This window comes from Oryctolagus cuniculus, chromosome 1 (assembly GCF_964237555.1).
Source record: "Oryctolagus cuniculus chromosome 1, mOryCun1.1, whole genome shotgun sequence".
Taxonomy (NCBI): domain Eukaryota; kingdom Metazoa; phylum Chordata; class Mammalia; order Lagomorpha; family Leporidae; genus Oryctolagus; species Oryctolagus cuniculus.
Window position 1 is genome coordinate 140,875,571 of NC_091432.1, and position 21,995 is coordinate 140,897,565.

General features: G+C 46.5%; 1 protein-coding gene across 2 annotated transcripts; it reads left to right on the forward strand.

Annotated features, from left to right (window-relative positions):
* The first annotated feature begins 260 nt into the window (after nucleotides 1-260).
* LOC100008830 (procathepsin L) lies at nucleotides 261-6,486 on the forward strand. 2 transcript variants are annotated; one of them, XM_002708253.5, is made up of 8 exons: nucleotides 261-517; nucleotides 1,461-1,597; nucleotides 1,887-2,009; nucleotides 2,111-2,257; nucleotides 2,384-2,608; nucleotides 3,070-3,232; nucleotides 4,865-4,982; nucleotides 6,086-6,486. In XM_002708253.5, the coding sequence occupies exons 2-8, from the start codon at nucleotides 1,472-1,474 to the stop codon at nucleotides 6,183-6,185; spliced, it is 1,002 nt and encodes a 333-aa protein (XP_002708299.1). In that variant the 5' UTR covers nucleotides 261-517; nucleotides 1,461-1,471; the 3' UTR covers nucleotides 6,186-6,486. The 2 variants fall into 2 exon arrangements, with proteins under 2 accessions (XP_002708299.1, XP_017197779.1); XM_017342290.3 differs by lacking the exon at nucleotides 4,865-4,982 and having other exon boundaries at nucleotides 373-517.
* The last annotated feature ends 15,509 nt before the right edge of the window (nucleotides 6,487-21,995 follow it).

Here is a 21,995-nt window from a genome sequence, read left to right on the forward strand (position 1 = left end):
CCCCCGGAGACCCACCCGGACCCGCACATCGCACCACGTGTCTGGGACCTGCCTGTCCCTTCCAGACCTTTCTGAGGCCAGCCGCAGCCGGCCGTGAACCTGGGGGGGAGGGTGGGGGGTGACACGTACAAGGGTCGGGCTCCCGCTTCTGTTCTCGCCCCGCCCGCCCGCCCATCGCAGCAGCGCGAGGTGGAACTTGGTGGCTCCGCAGCCCCCTCCACGGTACCCTGGGCGGCCAGCTCAGCTCCCGGCCCACTGAGGCAGGCGCTCCCGGCCCTCAGGCAAGTTGGGACCCAGCCGCGTCACGCGCTGGGAGTCAGCGCGCTCGCAGGCCCCGCCCAGCGGCCGGCACCGCCAATCGCAGCGCGGGTATGCGGTGGAGGCGGGGCCTTCCAGACCTCAGACCCGGGGCCTTAAAGCCTGAGTCAGTCACAGCTGGCCCAGGACCTCGGCCCTCGGCGGCCTCCGAAGAGCCGAGCGTGTGCGGAGTGCGCCTGCGCAGCGACGGCCGTCCCAGGTGAGCGCCCCCAGCCCCGGCTCGGCCTGGAGGAGGGGGCTCCTGCAGGGACGCGGTCTATAAGAGGTTGTGGCTGCCCCCAGCTCTGGCCGCCCTGAAGCGGGGAAGCGAGAGAGGGCGGCTGGAGAACCCCGGGAGGCGCCCAAGTCGCTCCGGATTCCAGCTTGGGCGTTGGGTCAGTCAGCGTCCGGCCTCCGAGGAGGGCTGCCCCCAGATCTCGGGGCCTAGCCGGGCCGGACCGGGCACCGGGACCCCGCACGCCGGCCGCGGTGTCCAGCTCCCTGAGCCGCCATAACCCGGGAAAACGGCCGGCACTCGCGGAGGAGGGGGCGGCCTGCGCGCCCGCCCCCTGCCGCGGGATCAGGGTCCCCGGAGCCCTCGGGAGTGGGAAGGCGTTTCACTCGGGTCTGGATTCGGGCAGGGGTCCGGGGACCTGTCTCACCTCCCGCTGTGCGCTAGTCCACAGGGAGGTGTGAGGCGAGCCTCCTGCCTCTCCGGGACCCCTTCACCCCTACTTGGGGTCAGAGGACCCCATTAGTGAGGTGACTTGGGTGCTTGTCGATCAATAACCTGGACCAATCATATTCTTGTTTCCTAGTTGTTACCTTAAGATTCCAACCCACAAAGTTCTATGACACTAATCAAAATCAGAATTATCATTAGCATTAGTACAGTGAAATCAATTTCAGTTCCTATAGCACTTGTCAATCTGCTTTTCATTTTTGGTAGCTGAATCGATTTTTTTTTTTTTTTTTTTTCATTAGTCCCCGGCTTGGTTTCCCCTGCCCACATTCTTAGCCTTTTCACAGTCCTGGTGTTAGTAATAGGGAAGATTATTTAAATGCCTCACTCCAGCACGGAGGTTGTAATGTGTCAGTAGATGGCTTTTTTTTTTAAAAAAAGAATTGATCTAATCAGTTGCTCATCTCTTTTCCTTTCCTAGGTTTTTGAACCATGAATCCTTCATTTCTCCTGGCTGCCGTTTGCTGGGGAATAGCTTCAGCTATCCCAAAATTTGATCAAAATTTAGACACACAATGGTACCAGTGGAAGGCAACGCACAAGAGACTGTATGGCCTGGTTGGTAACACTGAAATTGTCCAGAGACCCTGCAGAGGGGGTCCCTGTTGGGAGTTTACAGGCAAAGAGTGGCTTCTAGAGACCAGCTTTTACCAAAGCAGTGATTTAATAGTGCTCTTCATGAGCACAACAGGGCAGACCCCCTTGCTGGGTCTGAGCATGGAGCCCGGCTCCCTCAAAGCCACCCTGGCCACGGATCCTGTCCCACCTCTGTCTGCCAGGCCACTCGGTGAGGGCGGGCTGGGTCGTGAGTGGAGGTAATGACCATGAGCTCTGTGATTGCCCCTAGAATGAAGAAGGATGGAGGAGAGCCGTGTGGGAGAAGAACATGAGAATGATTGAGCTGCATAACGGGGAGTACAGCCAAGGGAAACATGGCTTCACCATGGGGATGAACGCCTACGGCGACATGGTGAGTGTGCTGCAGATCCCGGGACCCGGCACCTCCTCTCCCTGACTCTTTACCAGAGTAATCTGTTGCTTTGTCAACTTTTTATTTACCGTTCCTTGAAGACCAATGAAGAATTCAGGCAAGTGATGAATGGCTTTCAAAACCAGAAACACAAGAAGGGGAAAATGTTTCGTGACCCTCTGTTGCTTCAGTACCCCAAATCTGTGGATTGGAGAGAGAAAGGCTATGTGACTCCGGTGAAGAATCAGGTATGACAATGTCAGATTCAAGCCATCTGTGTCCCACAGAGAAACCAAGAAGAAACGGGCAGGGTTGCTTTGAGGAAGAAGCATACAGTTCAGTGCTCAGATATGTGAACTGTTGTGTCTTTTCAGGGCCAGTGTGGTTCTTGTTGGGCTTTCAGTGCCACTGGAGCCCTCGAAGGGCAGATGTTCCAGAAGACGGGGAAACTCATCTCCCTGAGCGAGCAGAACCTCGTGGACTGCTCTCACCCTCAGGGCAACCAGGGTTGCAATGGTGGCCTCATGGACTACGCCTTCCAGTACGTTAAGGACAACAGCGGCCTGGACTCAGAGGAATCCTACCCGTATGAAGGAATGGTACGTGGAGCTTTTCAGTTTATCATTCTAGCTCTGCTTTTGGGAAAGTTGAACGCTTTCAGAAATAACATGAGTTTTTTAGAATGCACATCTTGGATGGTGCCGTCTCTGTCTCTAAACTGTCAGTACTGTCATACATTATTAGCTTTCTGCACAGTTTTCTGAGATGGTGAATACCTAGCTATTCTTGCTTCTATGTAACATGGAGAATATACACACCATTCTACGTATCATAGGTTTTTCCACTGTAAAGAATTTCTTGTGAACAAGAGGTGTCGTCAGAGAAACTTCACCTGATTTTTCAGTGTCAAATCAGCTAATACTCAAGAGTATTTTACTTCCTGGGATGATTTTGTAACATAAAACATAGGCTACAGATTGCCGAGTATCTTGATTCTAGAACTTGTAATTCCTAAGAGGTAAGTGGTAGTAATCAAGTCTCTCCCCTTTAACTCTGAAAGGATGGAACCTGTAAGTACAAGCCTGAATGTTCTGTGGCTAATGACACTGGCTTCGTGGACATCCCTGGGCATGAGAAGGCCCTCCTGAGGGCCGTGGCCACGGTGGGGCCCATCTCTGCTGCTATTGACGCAGGCCATATGTCCTTCCAGTTCTATAAATCAGGTAGGTTTTCACTGAATTTCTGGTCAACTTTTTAGTATTATGTCCTTTCCAACAGTGTAGGATTGCCTGATGTGCATTTAACATAGTGATGTTTCCATTTGACATAATTAAGCATTTTCTCATGATTATAAACTAAATATTTTTATATGACTATACAATTAGTTCTATAGCTACAGTGTAATTTACCTATCTATTCAATTGTTGAACCTATTTATTTATTTATTTGACAGGTAGAATTACAGACAGAGAGACAGAAAGAAAGGTCTTCCTTCCGTTGGTTCACTCCCCAAATAGTCACAATGGCTGGAGCTGTGCCGATCCAAAGCCAGGAGCGAGGTGCTTCCTCCTGGTCTCCCGTGCGGGTGCAGGGGCCCAACCACTTGGGCCATCTTCTGCTTTCCCAGGACTGGAAGAGGAGCAACCCGGACTAGAACCTGGCGCCCGTATGGGATGCCAGCGCCGCAGGTGGAGGATTAACCTACTGTGCCACGGCTCCGGCCCCTGCTGAACCTATTTTTCTGAACATTTTTACTGCTGTAATCAGGACTGTAAAGAAACCCATGGCTTAAAGGTGTTTTGTATTTTAAACTGACAAGGAATAGGATGGGATTATGCTGATTAGTGCTTTGTCTGGAAGATGAATGGCTAAAATATCTTAGCCTTTAGTTTTTTTTTTGTTTTTTTTTGTTTTTTTTTTTTTGGAATTTTTTAAAGTGGAAAATGTCCCTGATTTCATTGATTTCTGATGAATTAAGATTGATGTTTCCTGGGCCAGTGTTGTGGCATAGTGGGTAAGACTGCGCTGCCTGCAGTGCTGGAATCCCATATGGGCACCTGTTTGAGTCCTGGCTGCTGCATTTCCGATCCAGCTCTCTGCTGTGGCCTGGGAAACCAGTGGAAGATGGCCCAAGTGCTTGGGCCCCTGCACCCATGTGGGAGACCCGGAGGAAGCTTCTGGCTCCTGGCTTCAGATCAGTGCTCCTCCAGCCGTTGTGGCCAATTGGGGAGTGAACCAGCAGATGGAAGATCTCTGTCTCTGTCTCTGTCTCTCCTTCTCTGTGTGTAACTCTGACTTTCAAATAAATAAATCTTTAAAAAAAAATTGAGGCCAGCGCTGTGGCTCAATAGGCTAATCCTCTACCTGCAGCGCCAACACACTGGGTTCTAGTCCCAGTTGGGGCACCAGATTCTATCCCGGTTGCCCCTCTTCCAGGCCAGCTTTCTGCTGTGGCCCGGGAGGGCAGTGGTGGATGGCCCAAGTGCTTGGGCCCTGCACCCACACGGGAGACCAGGAGAAGCACCTGGCTTCTGGCTTCGGATCAGCGCGTTGCACCGGCCGCAGCAGCCATTGGAGGGTGAACCAACGGCAAAGGAAGACCTATCTCTCTGTCTCTCTCTCTCACTGTCCACTCTGCCTATAAAAAGAAAAAAAAAGAAAGGAAAAAAAAATTGATGTTTCCCTTATCAGCCATTACTGTTTTGGCCAAATATTTTTAAGCCTTACACAGTATCTGGAGTTTGTTTATGACATTCCACTGAATTTGGAGGTGCCTCTCTCACTAGGGGGTAGGGTAGGTCTCTTTGACATGTTGCTTGGAGCTTCTTACCCCAATGTCCATTTTACTTTCTCAGGCATTTATTATGATCCAGACTGCAGCAGCAAAGATCTTGACCATGGTATTTTGGTGGTTGGCTATGGCTTTGAAGGAACAAATTCAAATGCCACTAAATATTGGCTTGTGAAGAACAGGTATAAAACTCTACACAGCATATTTGTATCTTAAATTGAAAAGGGAAATGTTTGGAATCAGCATTTGGATTCTAGTCCATAAAAGCTCGATTTTGAAATCTAGAAGCCTAGAAATCTTTCTTCCATTTACAGTGAACACAGAATTATTAATGTTTGATTATAAGATTCTATACTGGTCTTTTGGGGGTTACTTATATATATTTATAAGTATTTCTAAATTCTAAAAGTTTTCTTAGGAAATCTGGAACATATCTGGCTTCAGGGTTTCAGATAAAAGATCGTGGGCCTATAGATTGAGGGCTGGTTTCCATCTTGTCTTTAGTTTTTGAACATCTTCCTCAGCTGATTTGTGAAGTCAGAGATTGTCAGAGAATCCGGTGGCTGACACATTGTCCCTTCCTATTGTTTGATGCCTGCATCACATTTCACTCTGTGGCCCTCAGGTTGTCAGGATCAATTTGTACATGTAGATTATCTTTAATTGAATGGAATATAAGGTAGCATCTGAAAACAGCTATATTGGAGTCCCAGCTCTGCATCAATTTTTCAATTTTCTATCTTTGAAAGTCAAGATGGCCGGCGCCGCGGCTCACTAGGCTAATCCTCCACCTAGCGGCGCCAGCACACCGGGTTCTAGTCCCCGTCGGGGCGCCGGATTCTGTCCCGGTTGCCCCTCTTCCAGGCCAGCCCTCTGCTGTGGCCAGGGAGTGCAGTGGAGGATGGCCCAGGTGCTTGGGCCCTGCACCCCATGGGAGACCAGGAAAAGCACCTGGCTCCTGGCTCCTGCCATCGGATCAGCGCGGTGCGCCGGCCGCAGCACACCGGCCGCGGCGGCCATTGGAGGGTGAACCAACGGCAAAGGAAGACCTTTCTCTCTGTCTCTCTCTCTCACTGTCCACTCTGCCTATCAAAAAAAAAAAAAAAAAAAAAAAAAAAGAAAGTCAAGATAAGGACCCACAGAAATTAATATACTTATAGAAAGATATGATAGCACTTAGAGTAGGACCTGATGAGTGGTAAGCACTATTTTTTAAGTGCTGTGATTAATAAGCTAATGGTTCATTGAATTCTTTATATAAAACTCAAACCTGCTCCTCTTTCAGCTGGGGTACAACCTGGGGCGACGAAGGCTATGTGAAGATCATCAGAGACAAGGACAACCACTGTGGGATTGCCACGGCAGCTAGCTATCCCACGGTGTGAGCTGACGATGGCAACATGGAGGACCTGAGGATGTACGTCCAGAGGGATTTTTATCTTAAAACTGACAAGGCCTTATTGTGCAAGATAAAACACTTGAATCTCTGAGGATCCAAGTTGTGATTTGAATTCTGTGACATTTTTACAAGGGTAAAATGTTACCACTATTTTAACTACTGTTATAAACAGCCTTATGATATTGAAGACTCACTACTTAATTCTAAGACTTTTGAATTTTCATTTTTTAAAAGGATGTATAAAGCTTTCTTTACCTTTTAAAATAAATTTTAACTCAGTATGTAGAGATGGGACTTCTTTCTTTTTAGTAATTTTTTTAAACTTGAGAACTGCAGCCAGTATTGTGGTGTATAGGATTAAGCCACTGCCTACGACACTGGCACCCCACATGGGTGCTGGTTTGAGTCCTAGCCACTCCACTTCCAAATCAGCTCTCTGTTAATGACCTGGAAAGAGCCCCTGTCACCCACATGGGAGACCTGGATGATGCTCCTGGCTCCTGGCTTCAGCCTGGCTCAGCCCTGGCCCTGGCAGCCACTTGGAGAGTGAACCAAAGGAGCAAGACCTCTCTCTCTCTCTGTGTGTAACTCTGGCTTTGAAATAAATAAAATTTTTTAAAATTCAAAAATAAAACTTTAGAGAGAAACTGAAAAAAGCTCCCATCTATAGGTTCACTCCCCAGATGTGCACAATGGCCAGGCTGAAGCCAGGAGCTAGGAACTCAATCTGTGTCTTCCACGTGAGTGGCAGTAGAAGTACTCAAGCACTTGAGGCATGCCCTTTTTCTCCCAGGGTACACATCAGCAGGAAGCTGGACTCAGGAGCTGGAGCTGGGAATCAAACCCAGGCCTTTTGCGATGGGGTGCAGCATCTTAACTGGTGTCTTCACCCCTAGGCCAAACATCTGCTCTGGGCTTCTTTCTGGTTTGATGCATTACCTTTCTTGTGTAATCAGGAAAAATAATTTGGCCCTGAAGAGGTGATTCAGTGTGCCTGTGGCACATTAGGAGAAAAACAATGGCTTCTACTTAAATTATGCAGATTTTATGTCAGCCACTCACTGGCTGTTTCTGACCAACTTTTTATAGTTTATATATTTAGTGGTGTGATATGATTTTTGATACATGTACACATTGTAGGATGATAGCATATCATCACCTCATCATTTCTTTCTCATAAGAACACCTAAAAACCTTAGCTTGAACAAGAAACACAAAAAGCTCTCAGCTGTTTAGAAATACATGATACAGTATTATAATCATAGTCACCTTGCCATGTAGTAGAACACCAGAACCTGACTAACTCTTGAATCCAGCAAAATTTGACAGTCTGGATGGACAAAGGAGAATTAAGAAAATATTCAGTTTGTAGAAAAGTGACTGGACATTGAGATTCATAGGTGTTAGAGAATAGAAAAGGAGAACCCTCCGAGATGACTTGCTGGTGAAGACCATGTGACTATGCAGTTTGAGGATGGGCCAGACTCAGATGGGTGGCTGAGGCTGTTTTGTTGTTTTGTCAGGTCTGATGACAGTACACCTGGCTCTGCTAGGAAAACCTCATTGGTTACCTCATGAGAGCAAAAATAAATTTTTCTTGTGATTAACAAATCTCAGGGGTTAGGTAATAGGTAGAGAAATGTGTCCAAGGTCAATGAAAGATTAGGATAGGTTATGAAAATAGTTCTGGCCTTGAGCTGGGTAAGAGATCACAAGCCAAAGACAGGCTGGAAGTCACTAAGCCAAACTTAGATTTCAGCTATTTAATCCCTGGAATTGATCTCAAAAGAGCAAAACACACCAAGCATATAGTTAAATGCATAGTAGTAAATACAAACAAAACAATGTTTGCCTGTTTAAAAGACAGTAAACAGGCGAGACTTCAGAGGAAGTATGGGTAGTTATTTATCTTCCTGCAACAGGCGTGTGTTTTTATTAGCAGGAATAATCGTGGCGATGTATGTAAAATAAGAATACAAGGGATGAGCAGATGAGATGTTTAACTGAGCCGTACTCCATCGTGGAGTGCATGAGAGGCGGGGGAGGCATATTCCAGAAAGCTCTCAACAGCCTATGTACAGCCAGCTTTGGGATATCCACTCTACCACACTGAGTCTGGAGTGTTTTCTGATGAAGGATTATTCCTTCATTTTGCTTTGTTGGCAGCAGGAAATTTTAAGTCTCAAAGCAGATTACCCCTCAGTTGTGTAAACCATAGCAGATTTTTGAAGGTCTCGTAATTTTCAAAATCACTGAAAAGTTCCAAATTACATCTGGGCCTAAAAATATTTTTCAGAGAAGCCAATTGACTGGAAAAATTTGCCTTGAAACATAAACTTCGTACCAGCATTTCCTACACTTCAACATCTAAATCATTTTGTTCTCCTAACTAAATTGCAGAGAAAGGAAAGGGGAGCTAGAGACAGTTGAGCAAATTATGAGGGAGGAATTGGCTGGGGTGTGAATGTCATGGTAACACATGAGCTTGAAGGAAAGTGAAGACCTGAAATAATTAGGAAATGTCCATTCAAAACAACATGTGCATTTTGCATTTGTGTGTTTTGCCTGTGAGAACAAACTGGGTGTTTTCTAAATTAATTGCACTGTTAACTGAGAAGTCTAAGATTCAAGAAGAAAAAACTTAGATTTTAGAAAGAACAGCCATATGTTGCTTAACAGTGGAGATTGTTCTGAGAAATGTGTTCTCAAAGATTTCCTTGTGCAAACCTAGGAGTGTTCTTCCATAGACTAAGGTGACTACCGTGTCACTAGGTGATGTGATGTGATGTGATGGGACTACTGCAGTATGTGTGTTCTGTTGTTTACCCAAACATTAATGTGACTATGTATCTCAAGCCATTTCTCTATAAACACTTAAGTGTGCAAATGTTTGTGATCATCTCTATTTTTAAATTTAAGTTAATAAGTAAAACTATTACCAAGAGCTGCTCCGTGATCTCGTGATCTTTTTTCCTCAGTACTTTAGAATGTTCATTATAAATGTATTTACTCTTGTAAGTACTTATTGGGCACCCATGCAAGAGTGCTGTGCTGTACTGTGGGGAAAACAGTGAAGCCAGTAGTTATGGCCTCTCTCTGCCACCATAGCCACTTTGATCATTAGCCTATTGGGTAATGAAAAGGGCAGCTGTTAGGCCGGTGCTGCAGCTCACTAGGCTAATCCTCCGCCTGCGGCACTGGCACCCCAGGTTCTAGTCCTGGTCAGGGTGCCAGATTCTGTCCTGGTTGCTGCTCTTCCAGTCCAGCTCTCTGCTGTGGCCCGGGAAGGCAGCAGAGGATGGCCCAAGTGCTTGGGCCCTGCACCTGCATGGGAGACCAGGAGGACGCACCTGGCTCCTGGCTTCAGATCAATGCAGCACGCCGGCTGTAGCAGCCATTTGAGGGGGTGAACCAATGGAAGGAAGACCTTTCTCTCTGTCTCTCTCTCACTGTCTATAAGTCTTTTTCTGTCTCTCTCTCTCACTGTCTAACTGCCTGGCAAAAAAACAACAACAACAACAAAAAAAAAAAAAAAACAACAGAAAAGGGCAGCTGTATCAGATACAGATGTATCTACAGAAAGGGTCATACTTATCCATTTGATTGTTAAAACATTCCTCTGTTGAGCTCTCCTTGATATGGTTTGTCCACTTAGGTCTAGCCACAGGCCTATTCCCCAGACTCTTGTCACCAGTGTTGTAATCATGGTCTTTCCAAGTCCCTAACCAGTCAATCTGTTGGCCACAGGTCATGATTCTATTTATGATTAGACATCTGGCCATTTCTTCCACACAACGAGCAACCAGGTTCAAGTTGAAGTTCTGCTTACCGGAGGATTTCTCTTCATCACCGTCCCTCATGGATGTCCCAGAAAGGATGGTATTTGTGTGCTTTTAGATGGTGCCTGCGTAGTTTGCACAACCATTTATTTATTTATTTATTTTGACAGGCAGAGTGGACAGTGAGAGAGAGAGAGACAGAGAGAAAGGTCTTCCTTTTGCCGTTGGTTCACCCTCCAATGGCCGCCCTGACCGGCACTAGAACCCAGTGTGCCGGCACCGCAAGGCGGAGGATTAGCCTAGTGAGCCACAGCGCCGGCCCCTGCACAACCATTTATAAAGTAAGCCCAAGCTTTCTCCTCAGATGATCATAGGAGAATTCCACCCGTGAAACCACCGTTAGCAGGTAATGTGGTAGGAGGACCATCGGCATTTGGACCACTGCCTTAGCGGGCCTACTTCATCAGATCATGTATATACCACTTTCACTTATTTATTTATTTATTTGAAAGGCAGAAGGATAGAGAGACAGAGAGCTCACATCCACTGGTCCACTCCCATAAATGCTTTCAACAGCTGAAGCTGGGCCAGGCTGATGCTAGGATCCTAGAACTCAAGCCAAGTCTCCCATGTGAGTGGCAGGGGCCAAAGTACTTGGGCCATCAGCCTGCTGCCTCCCAGGGTGCACATTAACAGGAAACTAGAATCAGGAGAGGAGCCTAGACTCAAACCCAGGCGCTCCAATATGGAATGTGGGCATCCCAAGCAGTGTCTTAACCGCTGCACCACACACTTAACTTCCAACCTGCATTTGGTGTGAAAGCCCAGCTTTATGGCTCAGTGGCTCAGACAACATCTAGTTCATGACGGGCAGTTCAGGCTGCAGGGTAACCAGGTAGCCCACGATTAAGCAGTTCAGCCTCTACTAAGGCCCAGGAACAAACAGCTGTTTCTCCAAAAGAAAGTAGTCCTCTGCAGAGGATGATATGTTCCAGAATCCCAAGGGTCTGCACTGATTTGCCTGTGGAGGCCTTCCAGTGGCTCCAAACCGCATCTGAATGCTGTTGACCCTTTGCACCCCTACGATCTGCTGGATCATATGGCCCATGTGGCAGAGGGACTCTGTGCAGAAGCCTGACCCATTGCAGAGCCTTTTCTTGTCTGGGCCCTACCCAAAACTGTCACTCAAATGAGAGATAAGTTGTCTTCAAAATCCAAAGAAGTCCCAAGGGTTGGTGTTATGAGGGGCCAGATGCAACAATTCATCCTTCACCTTAAAAGGGACTTCTCAATGTGCCCCGCATCACTAGACTCCTAGAAGCTTACTGAGGTGGAAGGCACCTGCATTTTTGTAGAATTTATTTCTTCCCTTCTGACAAATACGAGGACACTTCAAAAAGTGTAGGAAATGCATATTAAGAAAAATTATGCATAGGTTTCAACATTTACAAGGAAATGCACAGATGGTCTTGCGTAAGACTCAGGAGCCTGACTGAAGCCTGGCCAAGCCAAGTCATGGTTGCTGTACCCTCCTGGGATGAGTGAGCAGATCTTATCTGACTAGTCCACTCCAACATTTCAGTTTCCCACAGACCTGGGATATTGTCTTCTCTCATATGCCAAAGGTAGCCACGGCATCTCAACTTTTTGAGAGTAGGCTACTTTGAGGCCCATGCCTCAGCACCAATCTAAATCCTTGAGCTACAAGGTTGCATCAACTCCCTGCCTAACAGGCCCTTATCAATGAATTTATTCTGATCCAACTTTATGTTCCTTTCACCATTATCTTTTATTATTATTATTATTTGACAGAGTTATAGACAGTGAGAGAGAGACAGAGAGAAAGGTCTTCCCTCCGTTGGTTCACCCCCCAAATGGCTACCACGGCCGGCGCTGTGTCAATCCGAAGCCAGGAGCCAGGTGCTTCTTCCTGGTCTCCCAAGAGGGTGCAGGGCCCAGCACTTGGGCCATCCTCCACTGCTTTCCCAGGCCACAGCAGAGAGCTGGACTGGAAGAGGAGCAACCGGGACTAGAACCCGGTGCCCATATGGGATGCCAGCGCCGCAGGCAGAGGATTAACCAAGTGAGCCACGGTGCCGGCCCCTCAACCTTTTTTTTTTTTTTTTTTTTTTACAGGCAGAGTGGACAGTGAGAGAGAGAGAGAAAGGTCTTCCTTTGCCGTTGGTTCACCCTCCAATGGCCGCCGCAGCCGGCACGCTGCGCTGATCCGATAGCAGGAGCCAGGTACTTATCCTGGTCTCCCATGGGGTGCAGGACCCAAGCACTTGGGCCATCCTCCACTGCACTCCCGGGCCACAGCAGAGAGCTGGCCTGGAAGAGGGGCAACCGGGACAGAATCCGGTGCCCCGACCGGGACTAGATCCTGGTGTGCCAGCGCCGCAAGGTGGAGGATTAGCCTAGTGAGCCGCGGCACCGGCCCTCCCCCATTATCTTAACACCAATAACATCCATTCTTAATACAGACTTAAATCTGTACCAATTGGAAAGCCCAGGCAGTTCTTGGGGAATATAATTCACTTCTTGGGTCACACTTTCTACTTCACCTTTCAGCACCTGCTGGGACCTGAGTCTAGCTATAGATCTAGAAGCAAAAGAAGTTGGTGAGTGTGAATTCTAAGGAAAATTAGCAGTGTCTTGCAGGACAACCACCTCAGGGGGATGCCATTTTAGATTTTGCAGGCAAAATAGATGGAGGTGGGAAGGCTGCTTTCTCCTGGTGGAGGAAGCAGCAGAACTTACAAGGTCAGTGCACCCAGCTTCGTCAGCATGTGCCCGCGTCTCTTCCTTCCAGATTTCAGACTCTGTCCTTCCCAATCACTCTAACAGCCCACGAGACTGGAAACGAACTCTGTGTGCCTTGTAATTCATCTACTCACAGCAGAGGACTTTGAGTCTGGTTGTCTGAAGCCTTGGCTCTGTGGCTACAGGTGATGAGGGTTTTTTTCAGAGCCCATTGGGAATTTTCAGATTATTTTTGTGGCCCTTGAGCTGGGAAATTTTTTTTAAATTTTTCAAAATTTATATAAGGTGAACAAATTTCATGTATTTCACATATTCAGATTTAGGAGTATAGTGACACTTCCCACCCGCCCTCCCTCCCATCCACGCGCCCACCCTCCTTCCTCCTTCCTTCCTCATTCTTTAAGTTTTACAATGACATACTTTCAGTTTATCCTATAATCATAAGGTTAACCCTCCACTAAATAAAGAATTCAACAAATAGAAGGACAAGGCGTAGCAGACAAAGCCACCACCTGTACTGCTGGCAGCCCATATGGGTGCAGGTTCAAGTCCCGGCTGCTCCACTTCCGATTCAGCTCTCTGCTATGGCCTGGGAAAGCAGTGGAAGATGGCCCAAGTCCTTGGGCCCCTGTACTTACGTGGGAGACCTGGAAGAAGCTCCTGGCTTTGGATCAACAGAGCTCTGGCCATAGCGGCCAATTGGGAAGTGAACCAGCAGATGGAAGACCTCTCTCTCTCTCTGCCTCTCCATCTCTCTGTGTGTAACTCTTTCAAATAAGCGCCATGGCGAAGCAGGTTAAGTCACCACTTGCAGTGCTGGCATCCCATATGGGCACCAGTTCGAGTCCCGGCTGCTTCACTTCTGATTCAGCTCTGTGCTATGGCCTGGGAAAGCAGTAGAAGATGGCCCAAGTCCTTGGGCTCCTGCACCAGTGTGGGAAGACCTGGAGGATGCTCCTGGCTCCTGGCTCCTGGCTCCTGGCTTCGGATCAGCAGAGCTCTGGCCGTTGCGGCCAATTGGGGAGTGAACCTTCGGATGGAAGACCTCTCTCTCTCTGCCTCTCCTCTCTATAACTCTGACTTTCAAAAAAAAAATATATAAATCTTAAAAAAAAAAAAAAAACAAATAAATCTTAAAAAAAAAAATCCAAAAAAAACCACAAAAAACACTGTTACTCAACAGTAGAGACAAGGGCAGTAAACAGTCATCGAATCTCAAAATGAGCTGGGAATTTGAAGCCCTGAGTTCATCCTTTCAGTGCCTGCTTTGTCCAGCGCATTTACAAGCAAGCAGACTATCTCACACTGGCTACTTTGACAGAAATGTTTCATGTATCACATACATGCCCATTAGTGTTTGATTCGGAGTATCCAGTGTAATAGTCTGCACATCTCTATTGCCATACACACCAAGGACTAGCGACACCACCTTTGCCACTGGAAAGGGAATTATTGTCTTTACATTTAATCAGGTTAGATTAACCAATGACCCAAGAACCATTCAGAAAACACAGTCTAGAGCTCCTTCTAAAGCCACCATCAGTCACAGTCACACAGTCTGTGTTCTGAGGAGCTGACTCACAGGACCGAGGTGACAAGTCCAGAATTTGTGGTCTGGCAGCTCAGGCAGTGTTTCTGCGTTACATTCTGGAGCCAGAATTCAAGAAATCTGTCCTCACTCTTAGGATTGATCGGTGAGGCCTACTCACATTACACAGATTAATCTGCTTTACTCGAAGTCCAGTGATTTTAGATGTCAGTCACTTTCACAGTCACATCTAAACTTGTGTTTGGCATAACCACAGCCTAGCCAGGTTGACACAACATTTACCAACACAGGAACATTCTCCTTGATATATTCCTGCCCCCTTTTCCTCCCTCACCTGTCCACCTGCTCCTCCTTCCCCTGCCATCCTCTCCACCTTACATCCACAACACATGTCACACTTAAAATATTTTTAAAAGAATTATTTTACTTATGTGAAAGGAGAGAGACAAACAGAGAGAGAAATTTTCCATCTGTTGGTTCACTTCCCAAATGTCAAGGCCGGGCCAGGCCAAAACCAGGAGCCTGGAACTCCATCTGCGTCTCCCATGTGAGTGACAGGGGCCCAAGCACTTGGGTCATCTTCCACTGCTTTCTCAGGCAAACTAGCAGGATGTTGGACTGGAAGTGGAGCAGACGGGACTCAAACCAGCGCTTGTTGTGGGATGCTGGTATCAAAAGTGGCTTAAACCAGTGCCGTGGCTCACTAGGCTAATCCTCCACCTTGCGGCGCCGGCACACCGGCACACCGGGTTCTAGTCCCAGTCGGGGCGCCGGATTCTGTCCCGGTTGCCCCTCTTCCAGGCCAGCTCTCTGCTGTGGCCAGGGAGTGCAGTGGAGGATGGCCCAGGCACTTGGGCCCGGCACCCCATGGGAGACCAGGATAAGTACCTGGCTCCTGCCATCGGATCAGCGCGGTACACCGGCCGCGGCGGCCGTTGGAGGGTGAACCAACGGCAAAGGAAGACCTTTCTCTCTGTCTCTCTCTCTCACTGTCCACTCTGCCTGTCAAAAAAATAAAATAAAATAAAATAAATAAATAAATAAAAAGTGGCTTAACCCACTGTGCCACAACACCTGTTGACTCTTTATTTTCTACCCTTTCAAGACAGCCACAGTAAGTGTTTGCCGTTGGCTAATTAATACATTCTAGATGAGGTGCTTTTTCTTAAATGCCTTTTATAGGATGTAGCTCTCCCCATCCTATGATTTTTAATAGGAAGCATCTTCAGGACTCAGGTTTCAGGACTGAGGCCACCTACTCACCAAGCATTTCATGATCCAGAGTTTCCTTTTCCAATCTAAAGCTACTTCCCAATATAATCATTAAAAATAAGATGATACCTTGCATACATGGAAGATTACAAAGTGCATCATGTTACATAATTCGACACCAGACTCCAGCAAAACTTGGGGTTAGGGTTTTAGGGTTACTATTTGTCACTGTGAGTTTAGATTTGCTACTTTTGAGAGTTCAAGGTTAGTATTTTCTGCCCATCCCCCAGTAAAGAAATATCTCAGTGTGTCTGAGCACGCCACTTATGTGCTTTTCAAAACAGCGTTTGTCCTGGGGTGAGGATAAACGTTCCGAAGTCACTGAGTTCATAAGTTGTTTCGCTTGGTCACCTGTGCCATTTGCTTAATGTTTATTTTTACTTCTTTGAAAGGCAGAGTGACAGAGAGAGAAATCTTTCATTTCCTGGTTTATTCCTCAGTTGCTTGCAACAGCCAGGGCTGGTTCAGGACAAAGCCTGGAGCCCAGAGCTCCATCTGGGTCTCCCGCATGAGTGGCCAGTGCCCAAGTACTTGGACCATCATCTGCCACCTCCAGGAAGCATTAGCAGGAAGTAGGATCAGAAGCAGTGTCTGGGACTTGCTGGGCCACAACACCCACCCCGACTATGTCATATTATAATCAAAGCTTTACTTGGCAAATTGGAATTAATCCACATAACTTTGAAAATAATAAACCTGAGAAACAGAGAGAGAGCACTCTGAGGGAATCATTAGAGTAATTTTCTCAATTGATAATACTTTGATAGAAAATACTTACTCTCTCCTATGAAATATGATATTCTAATGAAAGAAAGGTAACAGAGCAGTATGGAAAAATTTACAGCCATTTAAGGATAAACAGGGGGCCAGTGCTGCGGCATAGCGGTTAAAGCCACCACTTACGACATCAGCATCCCATATGGGTGCCAGTTGGAGTCCTGGCTGTTCCACTTCTGATCCAGTTCCCTGCTAATGCACTTGGAAAAGCAGCAGAAGATGGCCCAAGTATTTGGACCCCTGCACCCATGTGGGAGACTCAGAAGATGCTCCTGGCTCCTGGCTTCAGATGGGCCCAGCTCCAGCCATTGCAGCCATTTGGGGAGTGAACCAGTGGATGGAAGATCACACTCTCCGTCCCTCCCTCTCTGTGACTCTGCCTTTCAAGGAAATAAATGTTTAAAAAAATTAGAATGTTCACACTCCTGTCCATGCATTTTAAAATGTTCACAAAGTTTATAAACATTATATATGCTTCCTGCAGGTAGAAGGGGTCACTTTACCTCTGTGTTGCATCATTTTAATTAAAAAATATACACAAATATTTTCTCACAAGATAATTAATATATTCACAAGTATACAGTTTAAGAAAAAAACTTAGAGGGTTGGAGCCAGCACTGTGGTGTAGCAGGTAAAGTCACCACCTGCAGTGCCAGCATCCCATATGGGCATTGGTTCAAGTCCCAGCTGCTCCACTTCAGATCCAGCTCTCTGCTGTGGCCTGGGAAAGCAGTAGAAGATGGCCCAAAGGCTTGGGCCCCTGCACCCACGTGGGAGACCCAGAAGAAGCTCCTGGCTCCGCTTCGGATCGGCACAGGTCCTCTCCTTGCGGCCATCTGGGGAGTGAACCAGCAGATGGAAGACCTCTCTCTCTCTCTCTCTCTCTCTCTCGGTCTCTGCCTCTCTGTAATTCTGCCTTTGAAATAAATAAAAATAAAGCTTAAAAAAAAAAAAAACTTAGAGGGTAGACATCTGGTCAAGCAGTTAAGGCACCAGCTGAGATACATAGCCCACATCTGAGTGGCTGGACACAATTCCTGGCTCTGACTCCTACTTCTGGCTTCCACTAAAGTAGACCCTGAGAGGCAGTAGTGACGACTCAAGTACTTGGCTCCTTGCCACACATGTGGATTAAGTTCCTGGCTCCTGGCTTCAGCCCAGCCTGCCTGTTTTGGGTGTGAGTTGAACCCCTGGATGGGAACTCTCTCTGGTCCTCAAATTAGAAAAAGAAAAAAAACAACTGGTAAACAGAGAGACACAGAGGGTCCTTGGGTAACTTGACAAAGAGGCATCTCCAGCTGGGGGTGCCTGTCCTGAGACTCGCACTGAGCCTGCCCGGCGGGTCCCTCCCAGGGCACAGACACAGGAGCCTCCGCCAGCAGCTGACCCCAGCGTCGCCTGGGCAAGTCTCAGCTACACAGAGCCTCTCTGAGAAGGGTGGGCTGAGTGCTCCCAGCCAGGGGAGACAGGGAGGGCTTCACCAAGAGTTACAGGGAGATGACCTCGAGGGAAACCTACCACAGGACAAGGCTCCAATCAGGCTGCCTCAGTGAGGCCAGAATTCCAGAACATTCCTGTCCTGTAGCTCTCAGCCACCATCACCAGCCCCTCCCCCAACACACACACACACCTGCCACACCCAACAACAGGGCAGGACGTGGAGATATTGACAGAGGTGTGCTGTCCCTGCCTTCTGTCCCCTCTCCTCTTCCTCCCTAGTCAGGAGCAGCAGTGGATGGCTCAGCACCAACACTCTGGGCAAGAGGTGGGGGAGGGGGCGATGTCTGACACTGCCTGCACCTAGGGCTCTCAATTCTGCTCTCAGAAATCATCGCGGAGTATTGTCGCTTCACAGGGAAAGGCCACGAGGGAACTTTGGGGCTGACGATAACGTTGCATAACCTTATAAGAATCTGGGTTACACAGGTGTATGCATTTGTCAGTCAGCCTCAAAGAACGTCCACCTAAGGTTTGTGCATTTCATTATGTGCACATTTTGCGTGAAAAGAAACTGAATAACTATTGATATGCATGCTACACTATTTAAGAGGAAGAACTGATATTTGCAAAACTTTTTGTTTGTTATGGTAAGAAATACATAATATAAAATTTATCATTTTAAACTCTCAAAAGTACTTCAAAAATTAATGGAAAATAAAATTATAGAGAGTTTATTTTGGTGTAAGAAACTTGAAGTCCATGCACAGTTTTCTCTTAATGTACATTTTTATGTTCTTTTTGAAGACCCCTTGTATGCCTGGACTTCAACAAATCTTGCAGCAAAATAAACTTACCTTTTTTTTAAACTTTTATTTAATGAATATAAATTTCCAAAGTACAGCTTATGGATTACAATGGCTTCCCCTCGCCCACAACTTTCCTCCCACCCGCAACTCTCCCCTATCCCGCTCCCTCTCCCCTTCCATTCACATCAAGATTCATTTTCGATTCTCTTTATATACAGAAGATCAATTTAGCATATACTAAGTAAAGATTTCAACAGTTTACACCCACACAGAACATAAAGTGTAAAATACTGTTTGAGTACTAGTTATAGCATTAAATCACAATGTACAGCACATTAAGGACAGAGATCCTACATGAGGAGTAAGTGCACAGTGACTCCTGTTGTTGACTTAACAAATTGACACTCTTGTTTATGGCGTCAGTAATCACCCTAGGCTCTTGTCATGAGTTGCCAAGGCTATGGAAGCCTTTTGAGTTCGCCGACTCTGATCATATTTAGACAAGGTCATAGTCAAAGTAGAAGTTCTCTCCTCCCTTCAGAGAATAAACTTACCTTTTTTTCTCATTTTCCCGTGACGTTGTTGAAGCACCCTGTACAATTCAGTGGCATTAAACACATTCTGAATGTTGACTATCATATTTATCCATACTTCAATGTTTTTTTAATCATCCCAAAGAAAAACTCTGTCCTCACTGAATAGTAACTTCCCATTCTCCTCTCCCCCAGGACCTGGTAACCTCTACCTGGCTTCCTGCCTGTTCTAGGCGCTTCCGGTGAGAGGAATCACGTAACATGTGTCCTTTGGAGTCCGTTTTTTACTTAGCAGAGTATTTTCAAGGTTTGTTTATGTTTCACATCGATCAGATTTTTATTGTCTGAAGGTGGAATAATGCATCATTGTTCTAGTATGACCAGGATAAAAGAAGGCCAAAACATGGCTCAATAAAATGCTGTTAATTACTGTCAATTTGCACTTGGCCTCTGATGGCAAATAATCAGGCTGTCCTTGACTCCCTCTGTCATATGTATTAGCCGTTTGGCATGGCAGGAGGCTTGAGGGAAATTTGCACGCACGCACACACACACACACCCATCTTTCCCACTAAGCCACCCCAGACACACAAGGCATTTAAATAGAAAATATATTTGCCAGGGAAATACAGCTCCAAAACTAGTCTCCTGGCCCCTTGTCAGCTCTCACCCCTCCTGTAAGAAAAATAATTGTCGAAGCTGCAGACAGAGGGATGATCTGTTAAGTAAGTCTTTTGGCTGCAAGTGACAGAAATCAATTTTAAACTGGCTTACGCAAGAGGAAGGGCTTAAAGCCTGCAGGCATGGCTGGACTCAGGCCTCACAGAACCCCTTCGCCTCCCAGCCCTTAGATCTGCTTTCTTCCACGTTGGAAACACTCCCAGTCCGCCTCTCTCTTTTTCTCCTTGGAGGAAAGTGGTTGCCTGGCCCTTCCTGGGCCTGGCATCTTCCTTGGGACGTAGCAAGTGGCCACTTAGCTACACCACATGCATTGCTATTTGAACAACCAATGTTCCACAAAAAACCTGGACATCTTAACCATGAGGCAAGAACAGCACATACCCATGATAGAATACCAAAGAGCCAAGACTGAAAAAGAGACAGAAAGTAAGGAATTCTCAAATCCTCAAAAGACTAAAACTCATAGAATGCAATTTATTTTGTGTAAATGTAAAGCTCTATGTTGAGATGAGTCACAAATGTGTTAAATTTTATTCAAAAACATATGTATATGTACCCAAAAATGACCTAAATATGGGATGAAGGAGAAATGGTTTAATAGTACCCTTAACAAATAACAAAAAAGTCCCAGCTATGATTGTAGGTTTGTTTGTTTTCTCCTTTCAGGTCTATGGGTTTTTGCTTAAATGCACGGTAGGCTCTGTGTTGGGATGGGTGCATTTAGGATCATCATGGCTTCCTAGGGCACTGATCATTTTATCATTACGTAGTGTCCTCTTCATCTCCAGTAGTTCTCTGCTCTGAAATCCACTTGGTATTAACATGACCACTCCTGCTTTTATGTAGCTTAATACTTAACATCCTTTTTTACCCCTTTTATTCCAAACCCACCTCTGTATCATATTTCAAGTGAGTTTCTTATAGACAGCATCTTTTTGGATCATGATTGCCAATCTCTGTCTTTTAATTAGCATAATTAGACTACCTGATTCAAGGTAATTCTGATATGTTTGGGCTGAAGTCTGCCACTTTATTATTTTCTGTTTGGTTTCTATTGTTTTTGTTCCTACTTCTCTTATTTAACCTCTCTGTGGATTATCTGAACAGTTATTAAGATTCTACCTCGATTTATTGATAGAGCTTTGGAGTACTCTGTGTACCACATAACATTTCAGTCAACAATGGACTGTGTATATGAAGGTGGTCCTGTAAGATTATAAAGGAGCTGAAATATTCCTTTATACACTAGTGACATCATCGCCATCACAGCATCATAGCACATTACTCATATGTTGGTTGTAGATGCTGGTGTAAACAAACCTGCTGTGTTGGCAGTTGTGTAAAACTATAGCACGTGCAATTATGTACAATACGTAATACTCTCTTTAAAATACTCATTCATTCATTTGACAGGCAGAGTTACAGAAAGGGAGGGACAGAGAGAAAGAGAGATCTTCCATCTGCTGGTTCACTCCCCAAATGCCTGCAATGGCTGGGGCAGGGCCAGACCAAAGCCAGGAGCCTGCAACTCCCAAGCACTGGGGCCATCTTCCTTCGCCCCTAGACACATTAAGAGGGAGCTGGATCAGAAGTGGAGCAGCCAGGACTCAGACTGGCGCCCATACAGGATGCTGGCATCTCAGGCAGTGGCTTAACCTGCTGCATAACAACCCCAGTCCCGGTACTTAATACTTCATAATGATAATAAATAAGTATGTTACTGGCTTTTGTATTTACTAATAAGAACAAGCACTGCACTTGATTTTAGCCAAAAGACCGAGAAGCGATTGTATTTAGTATATTTACTTTTTATCATTCTTTGAGTTTGCTTCTACTTAGAAAAGTTTACTGGGGCAGGTGTTTGATGCTTAAGTTAAGACAACACTTGGAAAGCCCGCATCCCATATCAGAGTGCCTGGGTTCATGTCCTGGCTGTGCTCCCAATTCCAGCTTCCTGTTTTGTTTTTGTTTTTGTTTGACAGGCAGAGTGCACAGTGAGAGAGAGACAGAGAGAAAGGTCTTCCTTTTGCCGTTGGTTCACCCTCCAATGGCCACTGCAGCCGGCACGCTACGTCTGGCGCACCACGCTGATCTGAAGCCAGGAGCCAGGTGTCCTGGTCTCCCATGGGGTGCAGGGCCCAAGCACTTGGGCCATCCTCCACTGCACTCCCTGGCCACAGCAGAGAGCTGGCCTGG

Coding starts and splice junctions, on each gene's coding strand:
- LOC100008830 (XM_002708253.5), top strand. CDS start 1,472: ATGAATCCTTCATTTCTCCTGGCTGCCGTTTGCTGGGGAATAGCTTCA. Junction 2,609..3,069: donor CCTACCCGTATGAAGGAATG/GTACGTGGAGCT, acceptor TAACTCTGAAAG/GATGGAACCTGTAAGTACAA. Junction 4,983..6,085: donor TATTGGCTTGTGAAGAACAG/GTATAAAACTCT, acceptor CTCCTCTTTCAG/CTGGGGTACAACCTGGGGCG.